Source organism: Thalassophryne amazonica, chromosome 4, assembly GCF_902500255.1.
Source record: "Thalassophryne amazonica chromosome 4, fThaAma1.1, whole genome shotgun sequence".
In the NCBI taxonomy this organism is placed as follows: Eukaryota; Metazoa; Chordata; class Actinopteri; order Batrachoidiformes; family Batrachoididae; genus Thalassophryne; species Thalassophryne amazonica.
The window spans coordinates 111,621,625-111,640,158 of NC_047106.1; the positions used below are offsets into that span (position 1 = coordinate 111,621,625).

General features: G+C 39.9%; 1 protein-coding gene across 2 annotated transcripts in view; it reads right to left on the reverse strand.

Moving 5' to 3' along the window:
* LOC117508631 (transcription regulator protein BACH1-like) overlaps nucleotides 1-18,534 on the reverse strand; it is a 44,422-nt gene that overhangs the window by 5,901 nt on the left and 19,987 nt on the right. Inside the window, exons 1-4 of one of the 2 annotated variants that reach the window (XM_034168431.1) lie at nucleotides 14,542-14,646; nucleotides 9,683-9,940; nucleotides 1,385-2,524; nucleotides 1,093-1,299 (exon numbers count right to left, since the gene is read on the reverse strand). In XM_034168431.1, coding sequence (XP_034024322.1) covers nucleotides 1,093-1,299; nucleotides 1,385-2,524; nucleotides 9,683-9,922 — 1,587 coding nt within the window. In that variant the 5' untranslated portion in view covers nucleotides 9,923-9,940; nucleotides 14,542-14,646. Of the gene's footprint in view, nucleotides 1-1,092; nucleotides 1,300-1,384; nucleotides 2,525-9,682; nucleotides 9,941-14,541; nucleotides 14,647-18,534 lie in introns of those variants that run through there. The other variant, XM_034168432.1, reaches the window with a different exon arrangement.

Consider the following 18,534-nt stretch of genomic DNA (forward strand, 5'->3'; position numbering starts at 1 on the left):
GTTCAGCTCATGGTGATAAATACACAAGAGTCATCAAACAACTCTCAAGTTCTAAATCAGAGAGTGGCTTAATGTAGTTTTTATTTTATTTAACCTTTTGCAAGGGAGACCTGGACAATTCTAAAGTTTCCAATTCACCTAACCTGCATGTCTTTAAATGTGGGAGGAAACCAGAGCACCCGGAGGAAGCCCACACAAACATGGAGACAACATGCAAACTCCACACAGCAGTGACAGAAGATGGTACAATTTTCCATACCAGATTCAAGACACTTTTGGAGTTTCTGAAAATGTGATCTCATTGAGCACATTACATTAGATTAAATTATACTGCCTCCCCCAACCCCAAAGTCTCATATCTCTCTATACATGAACGTCACTGAATGTCCAACACCCTCTGCACATTAACTCTAACAGCTGCTAACAGAGCTCAATTTACTGCGTTGACTTTTAATATCTTCTCATGCTCATTATCACTATATGTAACTCAACCTCACAGCAAACTGTTTTTGACAAGTGTACTTTGTAGCATTTCTCATCAGTTATCATTATCTGTCATATCAATGTATTTATGCTACTGTTCATGATTGTGTTCATTTATTATGCTACTGAATGTGCACATGTATGCGATATTTTAGGGCAGAGTCATGGTCACACCGGTGTCAAATTCAGATATTTTACAAACATAAATGTGAATTATTGTGTCAAAGATCTGAGAATGCAATATTATCAGGTCATATGTTGATAATCGGCAGCACGGTGCCTTAGTGATTAGCACTGTTGGTCACTGAAGGTCATGGGTTCAATTCCTGCTTGTGGCCCCTCTGTGTGGAGTTTGCATGTTCCCCCCGTGTTTGCGTGGGTTTCCTCCGGGTGCAAGACGTGGGTTAGGTGGATTGGAATCTTTAAATTGTCCATAGGTGTGCGAGTAGGTGTGAATGTGTCTGTTTGTCTGTTTGTGGCCCTGTGACAGACTGGTGTCCTGTCCTGAGTGTACCCTGCCTTGCGCTCTATGACTGCTGGGATAGGCTCCAGCCCCCTGAAGATGAGTGAGTGACGTTGATAATCCCGCAAAGTACAAAGACAACATACCAGTGTGTTGATTTCACACTCCAGCTGTTGTATGCCATCTAGCTTTCGCTTTCGACAGCGCTGAGCAGCGACGCGGTTTTTGCTTCGTCGCCGGACATCCTGGACAAACTCCAGCTGTTCTTGACTCAGATGCTGCCGTTTCAGAAGCTGCTGGAAATCACTCCGAGTCAGCTCTGAGATCTCTTGCACTGAGAACGGCAGCTTCATCTGTAGGAAAGAGCGGTTAAAGGGGTAAACATGTTTGACTTCATTCTTCAATCAGCTACTGTGTGTGTGAGTGTTTGTCAGTGACCTCTGCTGCTTTTTTGTTGTTGGCCTCAGAGTCTCCATCTGTGTCCAGATCTGAGTCATCTGCTGAGTTGAGTGCAGAAGACATACACGGACTCTTCTCTGACTGGGACAAGTTGTCCGTCTGTGGAGGTGGATCATCACCTGCATCCAGGTCCCTGAGGAAGGGACAGTCTCCCACAGTGGCGGACAGATCCAGCTGCTTCAGCCAATGGAAGTCTGATGCTTTTGCTAAACTATTTTGGTTCATGGCATCAAGAGGGAGTGGCTGAACTTGAGATGGGTGTGAGTCTGGCCAAAATCCCTTTGCCAAATGTTCAGCCACTTCCCTCTCCACACTGCTCCTCTCCTCAAATGCTTCTTCAGTCAGTGTGGGCTCTGAGAGCTCACCCATTACTCGCTCTACAAGGCCAGCCTGACTCTTCTCCGATAACTCACAACAATCTCCAGGCTCCGATGCATTGATCGGACATAGAGCAGGGTTACAGTTAGTTTCAGCACCAAGTGTCTCGACTGTCTCGATGCTTTTGCCTGCTGGGTGAATGAGTTCTGGAAGATTCGTGTGTCTTGTATTTGACAACTCGCAGGTTAGGTCACAGTCTGACAAAGTGAACTTGCTTTGATTACACACATCCATCCCTAAAATGTTTCTGTCACAGAACTCAGAGGAATGATCTGCTTTGTCTGAGTTAGAACAAGGCAAAGGCAGCATAGGACAGATACCATTCTCTGTTAACTGAAGAGTTAGGGGAGCCACTTGTGGTCCACAGTGGTCTATATTCAAGTGTTCTTCCTCAGACTTTGTCGCACTCTGAGGACACAGGAACTGGAAGTCTGCCTGTTCATCACCTTTAGAAGACACCGAGCTGGGTGAGTCAGATGACTGTGGTTGGCTGCTCTCTACACTCGGGCCAAAACTGCCACTGGGATTTCGACTCTTACAACAAACTCTTCGGCTGTGCACCTGTGTTGCTCTTCTGCCTTCAGAGAACTTGGGAATGAGGAAATCGAAGCATGCCGACTCCAAGCTGTGAAATCCTAAAAACTGTGCACTGCTGTGAATGGCTTGAATGTTTTCTTTGGTGAACAGCAGCTTTGATGTGTAGGCAAACTGCAGCAAAGGTTCAAATCCATCCACAGTCACCTACAGGGAAAAGATGCAAAAGAAATTTGAAATAAATCTCACTTTTTCTGATATTAGTCAGCAGTAAACCCTTCTACATACTTTTCACTTGTGATCTATTGCTGGCAATGTCTCTTTTGTGCAGAAAACCTATTATAGTGTTGTAAATGCCAGCATCTCAAACATTACCAAACATCTGTTGGGTAATTTTTATCTTTGGCTCATATAGATAATAGTTCCTTTCTTTATCAATTCAAATGCCAGTCATGTTACATCAAATGCTCCAAAAACAAAAGAGAAACTGTTGCTCAAAATATACCACGCTAAAGGTTAAGGCAGTATTCTCACAGCATGACAGCACCATTTCTTCAGTAGTTACTCACTGTTGTGCAATAATGTCAAAAGCAGCTAACTATTTTCCCGGCACTGGACAGAAATGCGGATGTGATTTTTCTGTAATCACAGACAAAATGTGCTTTATCCACACTATAACACCGCAACTTATATTTCTCAGTTAAATTATCTATAGGTGGAAGCAAGACTCAGGACAGAGACCACAACAGAAATACATCACTTGCACATAACGGTACGCAACTAATGCAGGATGTCAAAGACGCTCGTGGATGTTATGTCAACATGCTTACCAGTGTCATGTCTAACACCTAACGTGGGAGTAGGGATAGGTATTGATACGATTTTATCAATATTGATATCATTATCAATTCCGCTTATCGATCCGATTCCTTGTCGATTCCCCTATCGATACCTCCTGTAAATTTTCTATGTACTACAAATAGGCTTTACAGGTTTGCTATGGCAACAACATTTTTGCTATGGCAACAACATAGAGTCTTAAAGTAAATAAATATGAAATTGGTCACTGGATCCTTGATCTCTGAACATAAATAGAAATAAATAAAATCTTTAGTTTTTGTCAAAAGCATTTCCTTTCAAACCTTAATGGCATGAAAGTCTCTCCATACATCTGAGTTGAACTCAGACGGCTGCTGGAGTCTGTAGGTTTGCAGCAATACAGTCTTGGGCTGCTGCACGTCAGCGCAGGATGTCTCATTTTTGGAGGAAAAAAACATTTTCATCGATTGCAGTTTATTGGAAAGAGGTGTCATTTGATTTAAATGGTGATTCACTTTGAAGTTATTAATTCCAAGCTCACTCTATCTTCCTAACCTGTCTCAGTAGAGAGCGGCGCAATATTTGGAGAAACGGAACGGACGACTAACACAGGACTAACACAGTTAGTCACTTTAATCTGCACAAAAGTGACTCACGATTGACATACAGTAGTGTTCAGAATAACAGTAGTGCTATGTGACTAAAAAGATTCATCCAGGTTTTGAGTATATTTCTTATCGTTACATGGGAAACAAGGTACCAGTAGATTCAGTAGATTCTCACAAATCCAACAAGACCAAGCATTCATGATATGCACACTCTTAAGGCTATGAAACTGGGCTATTAGTAAAAAAAAAAAGTAGAAAAGGGGGTGTTCACAATAATAGTAGCATCTGCTGTTGACGCTACAAACTCAAAACTATTATGATCAAACTGCTTTTTTAGCAATCCTGTGAATCACTAAACTAGTATTTAGTTGTATAACCACAGTTTTTCATGATTTCTTCACATCTGCGAGGCATTAATTTTGTTGGTTTGGAACCAAGATTTTGCTTGTTTACTAGTGTGCTTGGGGTCATCGTCTTGTTGAAACACCCATTTTAAGGGCATGTCTTCTTCAGCATAAGGCAACATGACCTCTTCAAGTATTTTGACATATCCAAACTGATACCTGGTATGTAATATATAGGCCCAACACCATAGTAGGAGCTTATTGCCCATATCATGATGCTTGCACCACCATCCTTCACTGTCTTCACTGTGAACTGTGGCTTGAATTCAGAGTTTGGGGGTCATCTCACAAACTGTCTGCAGCCCTTGGACCCAAAAAGAACAGTTTTACTCTCATCAGTCCACAAAATATTCCTCCATTTCTCTTTAGGCCAGTTGATGTGTTCTTTGGCAAACTGTAACCTCTTCTGCACGTCTTATTTAACAGAGAGACTTTGCGGGGGATTCTTGCAAATAAATTAGCTTCACACAGGCGTCTTCTAACTGTCACAGCACTTACAGGTAACTCCAGACTGTCTTTGATCATCCTGGAACTGATCAATGGGTGAGCCTTTGCCATTCTGGTTATTCTTCTATCCATTTTAATTGTTATTTTCCGTTTTCTTTTCTTTCTTTTTTTGTCCATTTTAAAGCATTGAAGATCTTTGTAGATGAACAGCCTACAATTTTTTGCACCTGCGTATAAGTTTTCCCCTGTGTTTGGCAAACTGTAACCTCTTTAGCACATATTTGTTCAACAATGAGACTGCGGGGGCTTCTTGCCCATAGCCTGGCCTCACATGGGCATCTTCTAATTGTGACAGTACTCTTACAGGTAACTTTAGACCTTGTCTAATCACCCAGGAGCTGATCATTGGCTGAGTCTTTGCCATTCAACTCTTCTTTGATCCATTTGGAGTGTGGTTTTCTGTTTTCTTTCATATCTTTCTGGTTTTGGTTGCCATTTTAAATCATGTGAGCTCATTTTAGCAAAGCAGCCTTTTTTCTTTTTTTTTTGCACATCCTCTGAACAGTATCTGCAATGACCCATTTCACTCAGATTTTCAGAGAGAAATTCACTACAACCAGCATGTACATTTGCTGTGTTTGTCCTTAAATAAGGGCCACCTCTAAGGCTGTAATAAGGTCACAGGAGAAATGCAGACACTGCTTAGTCTTCACTTTCTGTAAAGTAATAACAAATTTAATCAATGTTACTTAATGTTTTGATTTGGAATAGAATGTGCAGTGTTCCCAATCCATTTTGGTGTATGGAAATAAAAGCTATTATAAAGAATTTGTGCTTTGCTCACATTTTTTAAACACACTGCTGTTATTTTCAACACAACTGTATCAGTAGTAGTAAATCTTTTGTTACAAAATATCTTTATTTGCAAATTGGTGAACCTCTGTACAAGTAAGCAACATGAGACTTTGTGGGGGATTCTTGCAAATAAATTAGCTTCACACAGGCATCTTCTAACTGTCACAGCACTTACAGGTAACTCCAGACTGTCTTTGATCATCCTGGAGCTGATCAATGGGTGAGCCTTTGCCATTCTGGTTATTCTTCTATCCATTTTGATGGTTGTTTTCCATTTTCTTCCACGCGTCTCTGTTTTTTTTTGTCCATTTTCAAGCATTGGAGATCATTGTAGATGAACAGCCTAAAATTTTTTGCACCTGCGTATAAGTTTCCCCCTCTCCAATCAACTTTTTAATCAAACTACGCTGTTCTTAAGAACAATGTCTTGAACGTCCCATTTTCCTCAGGCTTTCAAACAGAAAAGCATGTTCAACAGGTGCTGGCTTCATCCTTAAATAGGGGACACCTGATTCACACCTGTTTGTTCCACAAAATTGACGAGCTCACTGACTGAATGCCACACTACTATTATTGTGAACACCCCCTTTTCTACTTTTTTTTTTTTTTACTAGCCCAATTTCATAGCCTTAAGAGTGTGCATATCATGAATGCTTGGGCTTGTTGGATTTGTGAGAATCTACTGAATCTACTGGTACCTTGTTTCCCATGTAACAATAAGAAATATACTCAAAACCTGGATTAAACTTTTTAGTCACATAGCACTACTATTATTCTGAACACTACTGTAGGTTCAAATCCAGCTGAAAAAATATGTGTTTGTTTTTAAAGTGTGTATCACTAGTAAATGAAATGTCAAATGAGCTGCAGGCTTGCTCACACACCCACATGCTCACCTGTCATTCACCCACAACACACATCCACCAACAAGAGGACAGGAATACACAGAGGACGGACGAGACTCATGCACACACTCACACACCACCATATTAGGAGAAAACAGGCAGGGGTTGCACGTTCTCATGCGCCACGCACTGCATATATCCACACAGAACACGAGGGGCAGACACACACTCACAGAAGACAGATAGGTGACAGGGACTCATGAAGGGCACAGACCACGAACAGACAGGACAGAACACGACCAAAGACATAAAAGACACGAGGACAACAACGACCAAAACCCAATAATATCATACTGCTATCAATTTCTTATTTTTCAATTTCTTATATTTCTTTTCGCCTTTGACTTTGCTGTTATGAGTTTGGTTGTTTCTATACGAGTGAATTTCTGTTATGCATGGGTGTCTAATAAATTCAGTTCAATTCAAGTCAATTCATTTACTGGGATAATTTCTCTGCACGGTAAGAATTTGCCATACTGATATAGTTGATGAAATGCCTATATATGCCTTGCATGTGGCATAGCAGCTCACATGCAGGGAAAAAAAACACGTTAGAAGGCAGTTCACACCTTAGGCCTTTCCAAAGGGAAAGAAGAAGTCAGCAGGTCACAAAGCTTTTTCTGATTGTGCATCTTTTCTGTAGAATAGTTTACATGCTGAGATAAGTTTAATTCTGTGAAGTTATTTAAAACTAGATTAGTTTATTGAGTAGTGCCTTGAGGCAATTTGCATTGTGATTTTCCACTGTATAAATAAATTGATCTGAAATAAAATGAACTGTATGAATAAAATGATATGGCAGGATGTGATCCTGCCACATCATACAACCCCAATTCCAATGAAGTTGGGATGTTGTGTAAATTGTACATAAAAACAGAATACAATGATTTGCAAATCCTCTTCAACCTATATTCAATACACCACAAAGACAAGATATTTAATGTTCAAACTGATAAACTTTGTTTTTGTGCAAATATTTGCTCATTTTGAAATGGATGCCTGCAACACGTTTCAAAAATGTTGGGACTGGCAACAAAAGACTGGGAAAGTTGATGAATGCTCAAAGAACACTTAATTGGAAACAGGTGAGTGTCATGATTGTTCATCACTGTGTTATATCACCTTTCCTTCTAACAACACTCAATAAGCAATTGTTGAAGCTTTGTAGGTGGAATTCTTTCCCATTCTTGCTTGATGTACGGTTTCAGTTGTTCAACAGTTCGGGGTCTCCGTTGTCGTATTTTGCGCTTCATAATGCGCCACACATTTTCAATGGGCGACAGGGCTGGACTGCAGGCAGGCCGGTCTAGTATCAGCACTCTTTAACTACGAAGCCACGCTGTTGTAACATGTGCAGAATGTGGCTTGGCACTGTCTTGCTGAAATAAGCAGGGACGTCCCTGAAAAAGACGTTGCTTGGATGGCAGCATGTGGTCCTCCAAAACCTAGATGTACCTTTCAGCATTGATGGTGTCCTCACAGATGTGTAAGTTGCCCATGCCATGGGCACTAACACACCCCCATACCATCACAGGCGCCGTCACCAATCTGGATGGTTTTTATCCTCTTTTGTCCGGAGGACACAACGTCCATGATTTCCAAAAACAATTTGAAATATGGACTCATCAGACCACAGCACACTTTTCCACTTTGCGTCTGTCCATTTCAAATGAGCTCGGGCCCAGAGAAGGTGGCGGTGTTTCTGGATGTTGTTGATGTATGGCTTTTGCTTTGCATGGTAGAGTTTTAACTTGCACTTGTAGATGTAGCGACAAACTGTGTTACTGACAATGGTTTTCTGAAGTGTTCCTGAGCCCATGCCGTAAGATCCTTTACACAATGATGTTGGTTTTTAATGCAGTGCCGCCTGAGGGATCGAAGGTCACAGGCAGTCAATGATGGTTTTCGGCCTTGCCGCTTACGTGTAGAAAGTTCTCCAGATTGTCTGAGTCTTCTGATTATATTATGGACTGTGGATGATGGAATCCCTAAATTCCTTGCAATTGAACACTGAGAAACATTGTTCTTAAACTGTTGGACTATTTTTTTCATGCAGTTGTTCACAAAGTGGTGATCCTCGCCCCATCTTTGCTTGTGAACAGCTGAGCCTTTTGGAGATGCTCCTTTTATACCCAGTCATGACACTCACCTGTTTCCAATTAAGTGTTCTTTGAGCATTCATCAACTTTCCCAGTCTTTTGTTGCCAGTCCCAACTTTTTTGAAACGTGCTGCAGGCATCCATTTCAAAATGAGCAAATATTTGCACAAAAACAATAAAGTTTATCAGTTTGAACATTAAATATTTTGTCTTTGTGGTGTATTCAACTGAATATTGGTTGAAGAGGATTTGCAAATCATTGTATTCTGTTTTTAATTAATTTAATTAATTTAATTAATTTATATTTGACACAACGTCCCACCTTCATTGGAACTGGGGTTGTAGATACATCAATGTGATGCAGAATGCAGAAGCACACTGCAGAAGAATCACAGAATAACAGCGCTGGAGTGCCCCTCTATTTGATCTGTACAGTGAATGAGAACAGGAGGAGATGTGCAATAGTTTGGTCCTATCTGTACTCCACGCAGTGGCATTTGTACTTACAGTGCATCCAGGAAGAATTCACAGCACTTTTTGCCACATTTTTTTTTATGTTACAGCCTTATACCAAAATGGAGTAAATTCATTTTTTCCCGCACAATTCTACTCGCAACACCCCATAATAACAACATGAAAAAAGTTTTGTTGAAATTTTTGCAAATATATTAAAATAAAAAACTAAGAAATCACATGTACATACATAAGTATTCACACACTTTCCTGATGCACTGTATGTGGATAATAAACACAAAAATACATTTCTTGAGCACACTAGATTTGAACTGTTCAGAGATTCTGTGCATGCAAATGCAAAATACTGTTTTTGTCATATCTACAGGCAAAAATATTTAATTACACTGGTCAACAACAACACCACAATTTTTCTTGCATGGACTCTGAGAACTGATTTAAGGCAATTTTGGGGTACTGAATCTAAATCTGAGCTCAGATGTCCTCTATCACATCACATTTCTTTGCAATCTGCATGTTCCGTATTGATGGATTATGCAAATGTTGCTCCCTCACTCAGGAGTTTGACCCCACAGATTGCAGCTTTTGCTTCAATGCTTGATACAAGAAATATGTTATCATAGCTCAAAAAATGTGATGTGACTGGCAAACGCTAACACCAGATTTGGATTCAGTGCCCCCAACTTACCCAAAATTGTACATGACACTCTGCTGCAGAATGGAATTGTTTCCCAAACAAAAGAGTTCCACTGACCTCATCAGGTAAGGTAATGATGGAATTGTGCCTGGTGAAATTGGTGAATCTGTTGTGAAAATATGCACTGCAGGAAGCCAGCACGGAGCAGTGGGCCTGGAAGCTTCTGTTTTCCACCATCACTGTGACATCACAGAGGATGTCCCGCTCTCGTTGTTCATTCAGACACTGGAGAACATGGGCACTGTGCACCGCAGACTGAAAGGTGAACACTGAGACGCGTGGTTCTTGGAGGGACATGGTTATTACAAGCTCAGCCTGTGTGACACAGGGAGCAAGGAGAAGTTAAATGGAGACCTAAAACAAGCACTGTACATTTAGACATCATATTTCTGTTAATGTTAGTTTACTGTAAAAACTACTAACATTTAAAATTCTGGATGCTGAAGTTAATAATTATTTGAACAACATGTATGGTACATGTTTTGTTCAGTACTGGTGGAGAAGCATGTCATATGGCTGACTAATCCACAGAGATCCAGATCTGGCAATGCATAACTTTTGTCTTTGTTCCATAGTTAAGAAAGGATATAAAGTTCCAGCCTCATATTATCTTAGAGAAAAGGAGAGATTCACACAGAGTGGTATACAAATTTTAGGAGCAGTTTTATGCAGTGGTATTGATACTGCAGTGACGTGCATCACAGATACAAATAATCTGCAAATCTGAGACGCTCAAACCATCCAATCTGCCAAAAACAGTTCCAGAATTAAAGCCACTCTGATCATATTTCTTCTCCATCTTAATGTTTAGTCTAAACAACTGAATCTGTGCACTTACAAAGATTCAGTTTTTTTCTTATGATTGGCTAATTAGGGACTTTAACTAGCACAGTAATTCTATTGCAAGTTTTTATGACCATTTTTCCAATTCCCATTCCCGCATACTAAAACCTTTTCAAATTGTTTGCCACAAGTACAGCAAACCAATCTGCAATAAAAAAATAACTAAATAACAACTGCAACCCGTGACAACAACAGCAACATTAATAATAGAAAGGAGTTGCATTTTAAAAAACTGGACCCAATCAAATGAACCTGATGCATACAGACAAAAAAGTGGCTCCAGCAACAACAAACATTACTGCTTATTTTTAAGTTCTTACTTCGCCTGATGTCAAACTACCATCAGTTCCCTGCAAAAGCATGAAAACAATATCTGACATAAGATTCGATCGACAGTGTCCTCTTTTCAAATTGTTTCAAATACACCAATATCATACATGTTAAATTCACATTTAAAAACTGGTATGTCCAGAAAATACCATAGCTGAACAGAGCAATATGCCAGAAGCCTGAATTTTCATGATGTCAGTGAGAGATGAGACTAAAAGTGGTGCCATACAAATCACATTTGGCCACACCTCTTCTTCTTAATTTAGAGTATGCACACTTTCTCCAGTCACAGCCAAAGAAGTCTATAAATTCTCAGTGTTGTCATGAGTGTCTTGGTGGCTGACTCAGTTTTGGAGAAGTGCCAAATCTACTTAGATTCTATTGCTTAATCATTGTTTTTCTTAATAATTATATTTCTTAAAGACAGATGGAAATGAAGTCAAAGACATATTCAGTTACTTGGAAATGCCCATCCCGACTCATCTACAAATAAATGTAGCAGTAGTAGTAATAATAATGGTGGAATCGTTGCCTCACAGTAAGGAGGTCCTGGGATCTCTTCCCACCTGGTCCTATCTGTGTGGAAATTGCATGTTCTCCCCGTGTTTGTGTGGGTCCCTCAGGGTCCTCCAGCTTCCTCCCACTTCCAAAGACATGAAACTTATGAAATGGAAACTTCAAATTAATCCTAAGTGTGAATGAGAGTGTGCATGAGTTTGTCCTTACATGGCCCTGCAACAGCCTGGTGACCCTCAGCTGGAATAAGCAGGTACAGAAAATGAATGAATGAATAAATAATCATAAAAATAAAAATAGATAGCTGTGAAAGTAGTGATTGAGTTGTTACATGCATAAGGGTTTCCATACTTACATATCATTGTTTTTGATTTATATTTTTATTTAGGTCATGTTATACAGATTTGTTTTCACTGTGCTCTTACGGGGCGTCATTTGAGCAATTTTAATATGAAGGAGATGACTCAGACATGTAGAGAGTAGGGAATACAGGGTCAAGGATGGTGAGGATGGAGCCACCAAGCCAGACTGGAAAGTTTGTTGTTTGAGAAGTTCTTTCCCATGCAGTTGTCCCCACAAAATTTACATCCGTGCAAACGTATGCTTCTAAGCAACTGATATTTTCACATATGCACAAAATAAGAACTAGAAAAGTTAAAAATCCACATGATTTGAATGCAAAAAATACGCAGTCTGTACCTACGGCCTGTGTCCGGTAATCTGCAGACGTAATAATTGCTGTCACTCGCTTCCGAGGACCTGCGTGAAATATTATTACTCATACGAGGTCTGTCCGTAAAGTATAGGTCCTTTTTATTTTTTTCAAAAACTATATGGATTTCATTCATATGTTTTTACGTCAGACATGCTTGAACCCTCGTGCGCATGCGTGAGTTTTTCCACGCCTGTCGGTGACATCATTCGCCTGTGAGCACTCCTTGTGGGAGGAGTCGTCCAGCCCCTCGTCGGAATTCCTTTGTCTGAGAAATTGCTGAGAGACTGGCGCTTTGTTTGATCAAAATTTTTTCTAAACCTGTGAGACACATCGAAGTGGACATGGTTCGAAAAATTAAGCTGGTTTTCAGTGAAAATTTTAACAGCTGATGAGAGATTTTGAGGTGATTCTGTCGCTTTAAGGACTTCCCACGGTGCGAGATGTCGTGCAGCGCTCTCAGGCGGCGTCATCAGCCTGTTTCAAGCTTAAAACCTCCACATTTCAGGCTCTGTTGATCCAGGACGTCGTGAGAGAACAGAGTTTCAGAAGAAGTCGGTTTCAGCATTTTATCTGGATATTCCACTGTTAAAGGAGATTTTTTTTAATGAAAGACATGCGGGCGGATTGCAGCGTCGGCTTGCAGCCGCCGCGACGCTCCGTCACAGGAAAAACACCTCTGCTGGAAGCCTTAAGGACAAGTTGGAACATCTCCAGCTGATAAACAATTTCTCATATACTCACTCCACTGAAAGCCATCAAAAGCCAACTGGATTTTAACAAATGGTTAAACACGGAGGTGTTTTTCATGTGCCGCCGCGCCGCATCGGCTGCGTCCCGACGCGCGGACCCGTCCGCACGTCTTTCATTAAAAAAATCTCCTTTAACAGTGGAATATCCGGATAAAATGCTGAAACCGACTTCTTCTGAAACGTCTCTGTTCTCTCACGACGTCCTGGATCAATAGAGCCTGAAATGTGGAGGTTTTAAGCTTGAAACAGGCTGATGACGCCGCCTGAGAGCGCTGCACGATGTCTCGCACCGTGAAAAGTCCTTAAAGCGACAGAATCACCTCAAAATCTCTCATCAGCTGTTAAAATTTTCACTGAAAACCAGCTTAATTTTTCGAACCATGTCCACTTCGATGTGTCTCACAGGTTTAGAAAAAATTTTGATCAAACAAAGCGCCAGTCTCTCAGCAACTTCTCAGACAAAGGAATTCCGACGAGGGGCTGGACGACTCCTCCCACAAGGAGTGCTCACAGGCGAATGACGTCACCGACAGGCATGGAAAAACTCACGCATGCGCACGAGGGTTCAAGCATGTCTGACGTAAAAACATATGAATGAAATCCATATAGTTTTTGAAAAAAATAAAAAGGACCTATACTTTACGGACAGACCTCGTATGCTACTTACTGCAGTTCATTTGTGCAATTATAAAATGGATCAAAATGTCTTCCTCACACACTTAACACTTGTGATCAGCAGAGGAATCAAAACATCTGGTGTCTGCGGTGTGCACGCTTTTTCTCACTCACTCATTCCTGCAAGTTTGAAAGTAACAATCTCTAAGACGTTGCAAAGGTGAGTTAGCCATTCAGTGTTTTTGGTTCAAGAGTGGGAAAATACTTACGAGAAAATTTGCTGGTTGTGGATCACTGAAGCAGCAGCCTCGTGTCAGTACTTGTGAGCCATGTGTACTTTGGGGTCATCTCAACATCACGAATGGGCATGAATGTGGGGGCTTTTACTTTTTAATTCGGGAGAAACCTCACCTCCACACTTCATTTTTTGCTCGTAAAAATGTATAACAGTGCCTTTCGAAACCAAGTAAATTCTCATTTAATAAGTATAATTTATATCATTTTGTGTTCAAAACACATTCTCGGGAACAGTGTGTATCATTCTGCATTAGAAGGCCTCCAGCCAGATGCCAGGAATGACCCCAAAGTGACACAGAGTGTCGTGATCCAGAACCGGGGAAAGTGATCCATTTCCGGCAAATATTTGCACCACACATAATGTGGCTTCACACTTTAAGTAGAAGAGCCATCCAGACTTCTTCAGCTATAACATCCAAAAACCCAATACAATACCCAATAAAGGACATTCAGTTGCATAAAGTCCGTATAGTGGGACTTTAAAAAAGGTGATCCGGAACTGGGTAACTGTCTGTACTATTAACAGTAACAGCACGTCATAACATTATTACATGTAATAGCATTTTTTATTTTTTTTGGCTGCCATGGACTTGCACCATGCACCTTTAAAAATATAATATTACCATGAATTTATTGTAATTGGATGGGTTTATATTTAATGCTGAGTCATGTTTAGCCAGCAGAGCTGGGCCTGATGTCGTAACACACCAATTCAGTCCAAATCATAAAACTAAAACAAATCATGCTAACGTTAGCCAAGTAAAACAGCTAACTCATACACCGAGCCGAAATACCTCCCATTTGTTAAAGCTTTACGTTAAAGGGTAGGTAAAAAAAAAATGCCCACTGACCTATAATCGTGTCGGCTCGATAAGAACGCCATGGGGGAGTTTGGACACAGACGGTTCTGGTCCTCTGGAGCTTTTCTGTCATCATGTGACAGACTGGACCAGGAAATGTATTGAACCGCTACTGCGCATGCTCAGTACAAATCAACTACAACAGCTGTTTTTTTAAAGCGTTTTATTACACAGAATTGTAAAAAAACAAACAAAAAAAACCCATAACTCACTTTCATTTAACTGAAATGCTGAAATTATATATATATATATATATATATATATACATACATACAGTCACAATCGCTTTTACAGTCAGTTTCTGTTAAGAATAGGGACTTCTCCAAAAGTGAGTCATCGTACAAAATAGATATGCGTGAGGAAACCGTGACAAATCTAAAGGAGTTATAGGTTAATGTGATTGTGAATGAAAAAACTGACACGGTTCATTGTGCAACATTTTATTAAATTTTTACCCAAGGCCAAAATACGGCCATCGGCTATTGCGAAGACTTTGCGTTCGTCCGCCTGCGCTCAACGTAAGTCCAGTTTTATTACTGCCAGAGTCTTCAAATTCACAGGGAACATTCTTGGGACCCAGACCTTAGACAAGTTCAAAGATGGCTAACCTTGACCTATTTTAAGGGATAAAAAGGTCACATTCTTTCTACACACTCTTTCATTAATTATACATGCTCATAAGGCTGAGGGTACTTTAGCATTGCGTTCAATATTTTTCTGTTGTCAGTCAACGTTTACAAGGCTTCGTGGTGAAGGAGCACAGAAAAGGATAAAAAAAAAAAAAAAATCAGCCATAGTTTAGAAGGAGCATGGCAGAATCAAGCCTAAACTTGAACTGTTTACTTGTATTTTTACCTGAGGCCAAAATATGGCCATTGGGTATTGCGAAGGCTTTGCATCCATCTGTCCGGGCTCAGCGCAAGTCCAGTCCTATTACTGCCAGGGTCTTCAAATTCACAAAGAACGCTCTTGGGACACAGACCTTGGACAAGTTCAAAGATAGCTAACGTTGACCTATTTTAAGAGGTCAAAAGGTCACATTGTGTTTCCTGTTGTTATGGTCATACAGCTGACAGCACAGTCCAGTCCTATTACTGGCAGGGTCTTCAACTTTAAATGGCCCATTCTTGGGACACAGACCTTGGACAAGTTCAAAGATGGCTGACCTAGACCTATTTTAAAAGGTCGACAGGTCACATTGTTTCCTACGGCAGAGGGTATTTTAGCATTGTGTTATATTTATAATTTCTCTGCTCCATTTCACCATGAAGCTGTGATATATTATGCAGTTTGTCCAATCACATCCACAGAAGCCCAAAACAAGCCCTCGACTCCAGAGTTCTCACGGTTTTCTTGGTGGCTTCCTTCGCTAATCTTCTTGCATGACTGCTCAATTTTTTTGAGAATTATCCAGTCTAGGTAAAGTTACCATAGAGTAACGTCCTGTTGATTGATGCAAATTTAGTCAGACATATTTAAGCATTTTCTATATTTACTTATTGCAATTAAGGGTCACAGGGTAGCTGGAGCCTATCCCAGTAGTAACTGGGCGAGTGATTTGAAAATGTTACTATATCATCCCGACTTGTCAAAAGAAAACTGGCTGTAAATGTCACAGTTTATATTAATAATAATCCTTATATTCAGCTTGTCCATGGACAAAGCATCACCTATGAAAATAGAGGGACTGCATAGGACTAGATTTTTTGACCAATCTCACAAATACTGCCTGTACTGACATACTAGTTGTTGTCATGTGTTATATACAGTTGTGTTCAAAATAACAGCAGTGTGTTTAAAAATTAAGTAAATGTCAAAATCCTTAAAATAGCTTTTATTTCCAGATATAAATGCATTGGGAACACCATGCATTCTATTCCAAATCAAAACATGAAGAAAAATGTATCAAATTTGTTATTTTGCAGAAAGTGAACAGAATATGTAGTCTGCATTTTTTTTAAATCAACTCATTTACTGTATAAACTGAAAAATACTTTAAGATTTAGCTTTGCTGTGAATCACTGAACTAATATTTAGTTGTATAACCACTGTTTCTGAGAACTGCTTCACATCTGTGTTGCATGGAGTCGACAAACTTACAGTAGTGTTCAGAATAATAGTAGTGCTATGTGACTAAAAACATTAATCCAGGTTTTGAGTATATTTCTTATTGTTACATGGGAAACAAGGTACCAGTAGATTCAGTAGATTCTCACAAATCCAACAAGACCAAGCATTCATGATATGCACTCTTAAGGCTATGAAACTGGGCTATTAGTAAAAAAAAAAGTAGAAAAAGGGGTGTTCACAATAATAGTAGCATCTGCTGTTGACACTACAAACACAAAACTATTATATTCAAACTGCTTTTTTAGTAATCCTGTGAATCACTAAACTAGTATTTAGTTGTACAACCACAGTTTTTCATGATTTCTTCACATCTGCGAGGCATTAATTTTGTTGGTTTGGAACCAAGATTTTGCTTGTTTACTAGTGTGCTTGGGGTCATCGTCTTGTTGAAACACCCATTTCAAGGGCATGTCTTCTTCAGCATAAGGCAACATGACCTCTTCAAGTATTTTGACATATCCAAACTGATACCTGGTATGTAATATATAGGCCCAACATCATAGTAGGAGAAACATGCCCATATCATGATGCTTGCACCACCATCCTTCACTGTCTTCACTGTGAACTGTGGCTTGAATTCAGAGTTTGGGGGTCGTCTCACAAACTGTCTGCAGCCCTTGGACCCAAAAAGAACAGTTTTACTCTCATCAGTCCACAAAATATTCCTCCATTTCTCTTTAGGCCAGTTGATGTGTTCTTTGGCAAATTGTAACCTCTTCTGCACGTCTTATTTAAGAGAGACTTTGCGGGGGATTCTTGCAAATAAATTAGCTTCACACAGGCGTCTTCTGTCACAGCACTTACAGGTAACTCCAGACTGTCTTTGATCATCCTGGAGCTGATCAATGGGTGAGCCTTTGCCATTCTGGTAATTTTTCTATCCATTTTGATTGTTATTTTCTGTTTTCTTTTCTTTCTTTCTTTTTTGTCCATTTTAAAGCATTGAAGATCTTTGTAGATGAACAGCCTACAATTTTTTGCACCTGCGTATAAGTTTTCCCCTGTGTTTGGCAAACTGTAACCTCTTTAGCACATATTTGTTCAACAATGAGACTGCGGGGGCTTCTTGCCCATAGCCTGGCCTCACATGGGCATCTTCTAATTGTGACAGTACTCTTACAGGTAACTTTAGACCTTGTCTAATCACCCAGGAGCTGATCATTGGCTGAGTCTTTGCCATTCAACTCTTCTTTGATCCATTTGGAGTGCTGTTTTCTGTTTTCTTTCATATCTTTCTGGTTTTGGTTGCCATTATAAATCATTTGAGATCATTTTAGCAAAGCAGCCCATTTTTTTTTTTTTTTTTTGCACATCCTCTGAACAGTATCTGCAATGACCCATTTCACTCAGATTTTCAGAGAGAAATTCACTACAACCAGCATGTACATTTGCTGTGTTTGTCCTTAATAAGGGCCACCTCTAAGGCTGTAATAAGGTCACAGGAGAAATGCAGACACTGCTTAGTCTTCACTTTCTGTAAAGTAATAAATTTAATCAATGTTACTTAATGTTTCGATTTGGAATAGAATGTGCAGTGTTCCCAATCCATTTTGGTGTATGGAAATAAAAGCTATTATAAAGAATTTGTGCTTTGCTCACATTTTTTAAACACACTGCTGTTATTTTCAACACAACTGTATCAGTAGTAGTAAATCTTTTGTTATAAAATATCTTTATTTGCAAACTGGTGAACCTCTGTACAAGTAAGCAACATGATGTATTAAAATCAACAAGGAACCAATTATCTCCTCTTGAAAACATCAGACCAGAATTATTGTCCTTTGTGTACATCTTCACATGGTGTGCTACCACTGTGTGAAGTTCCACTAAAACCCACCAAACAGTTTAAGAGGA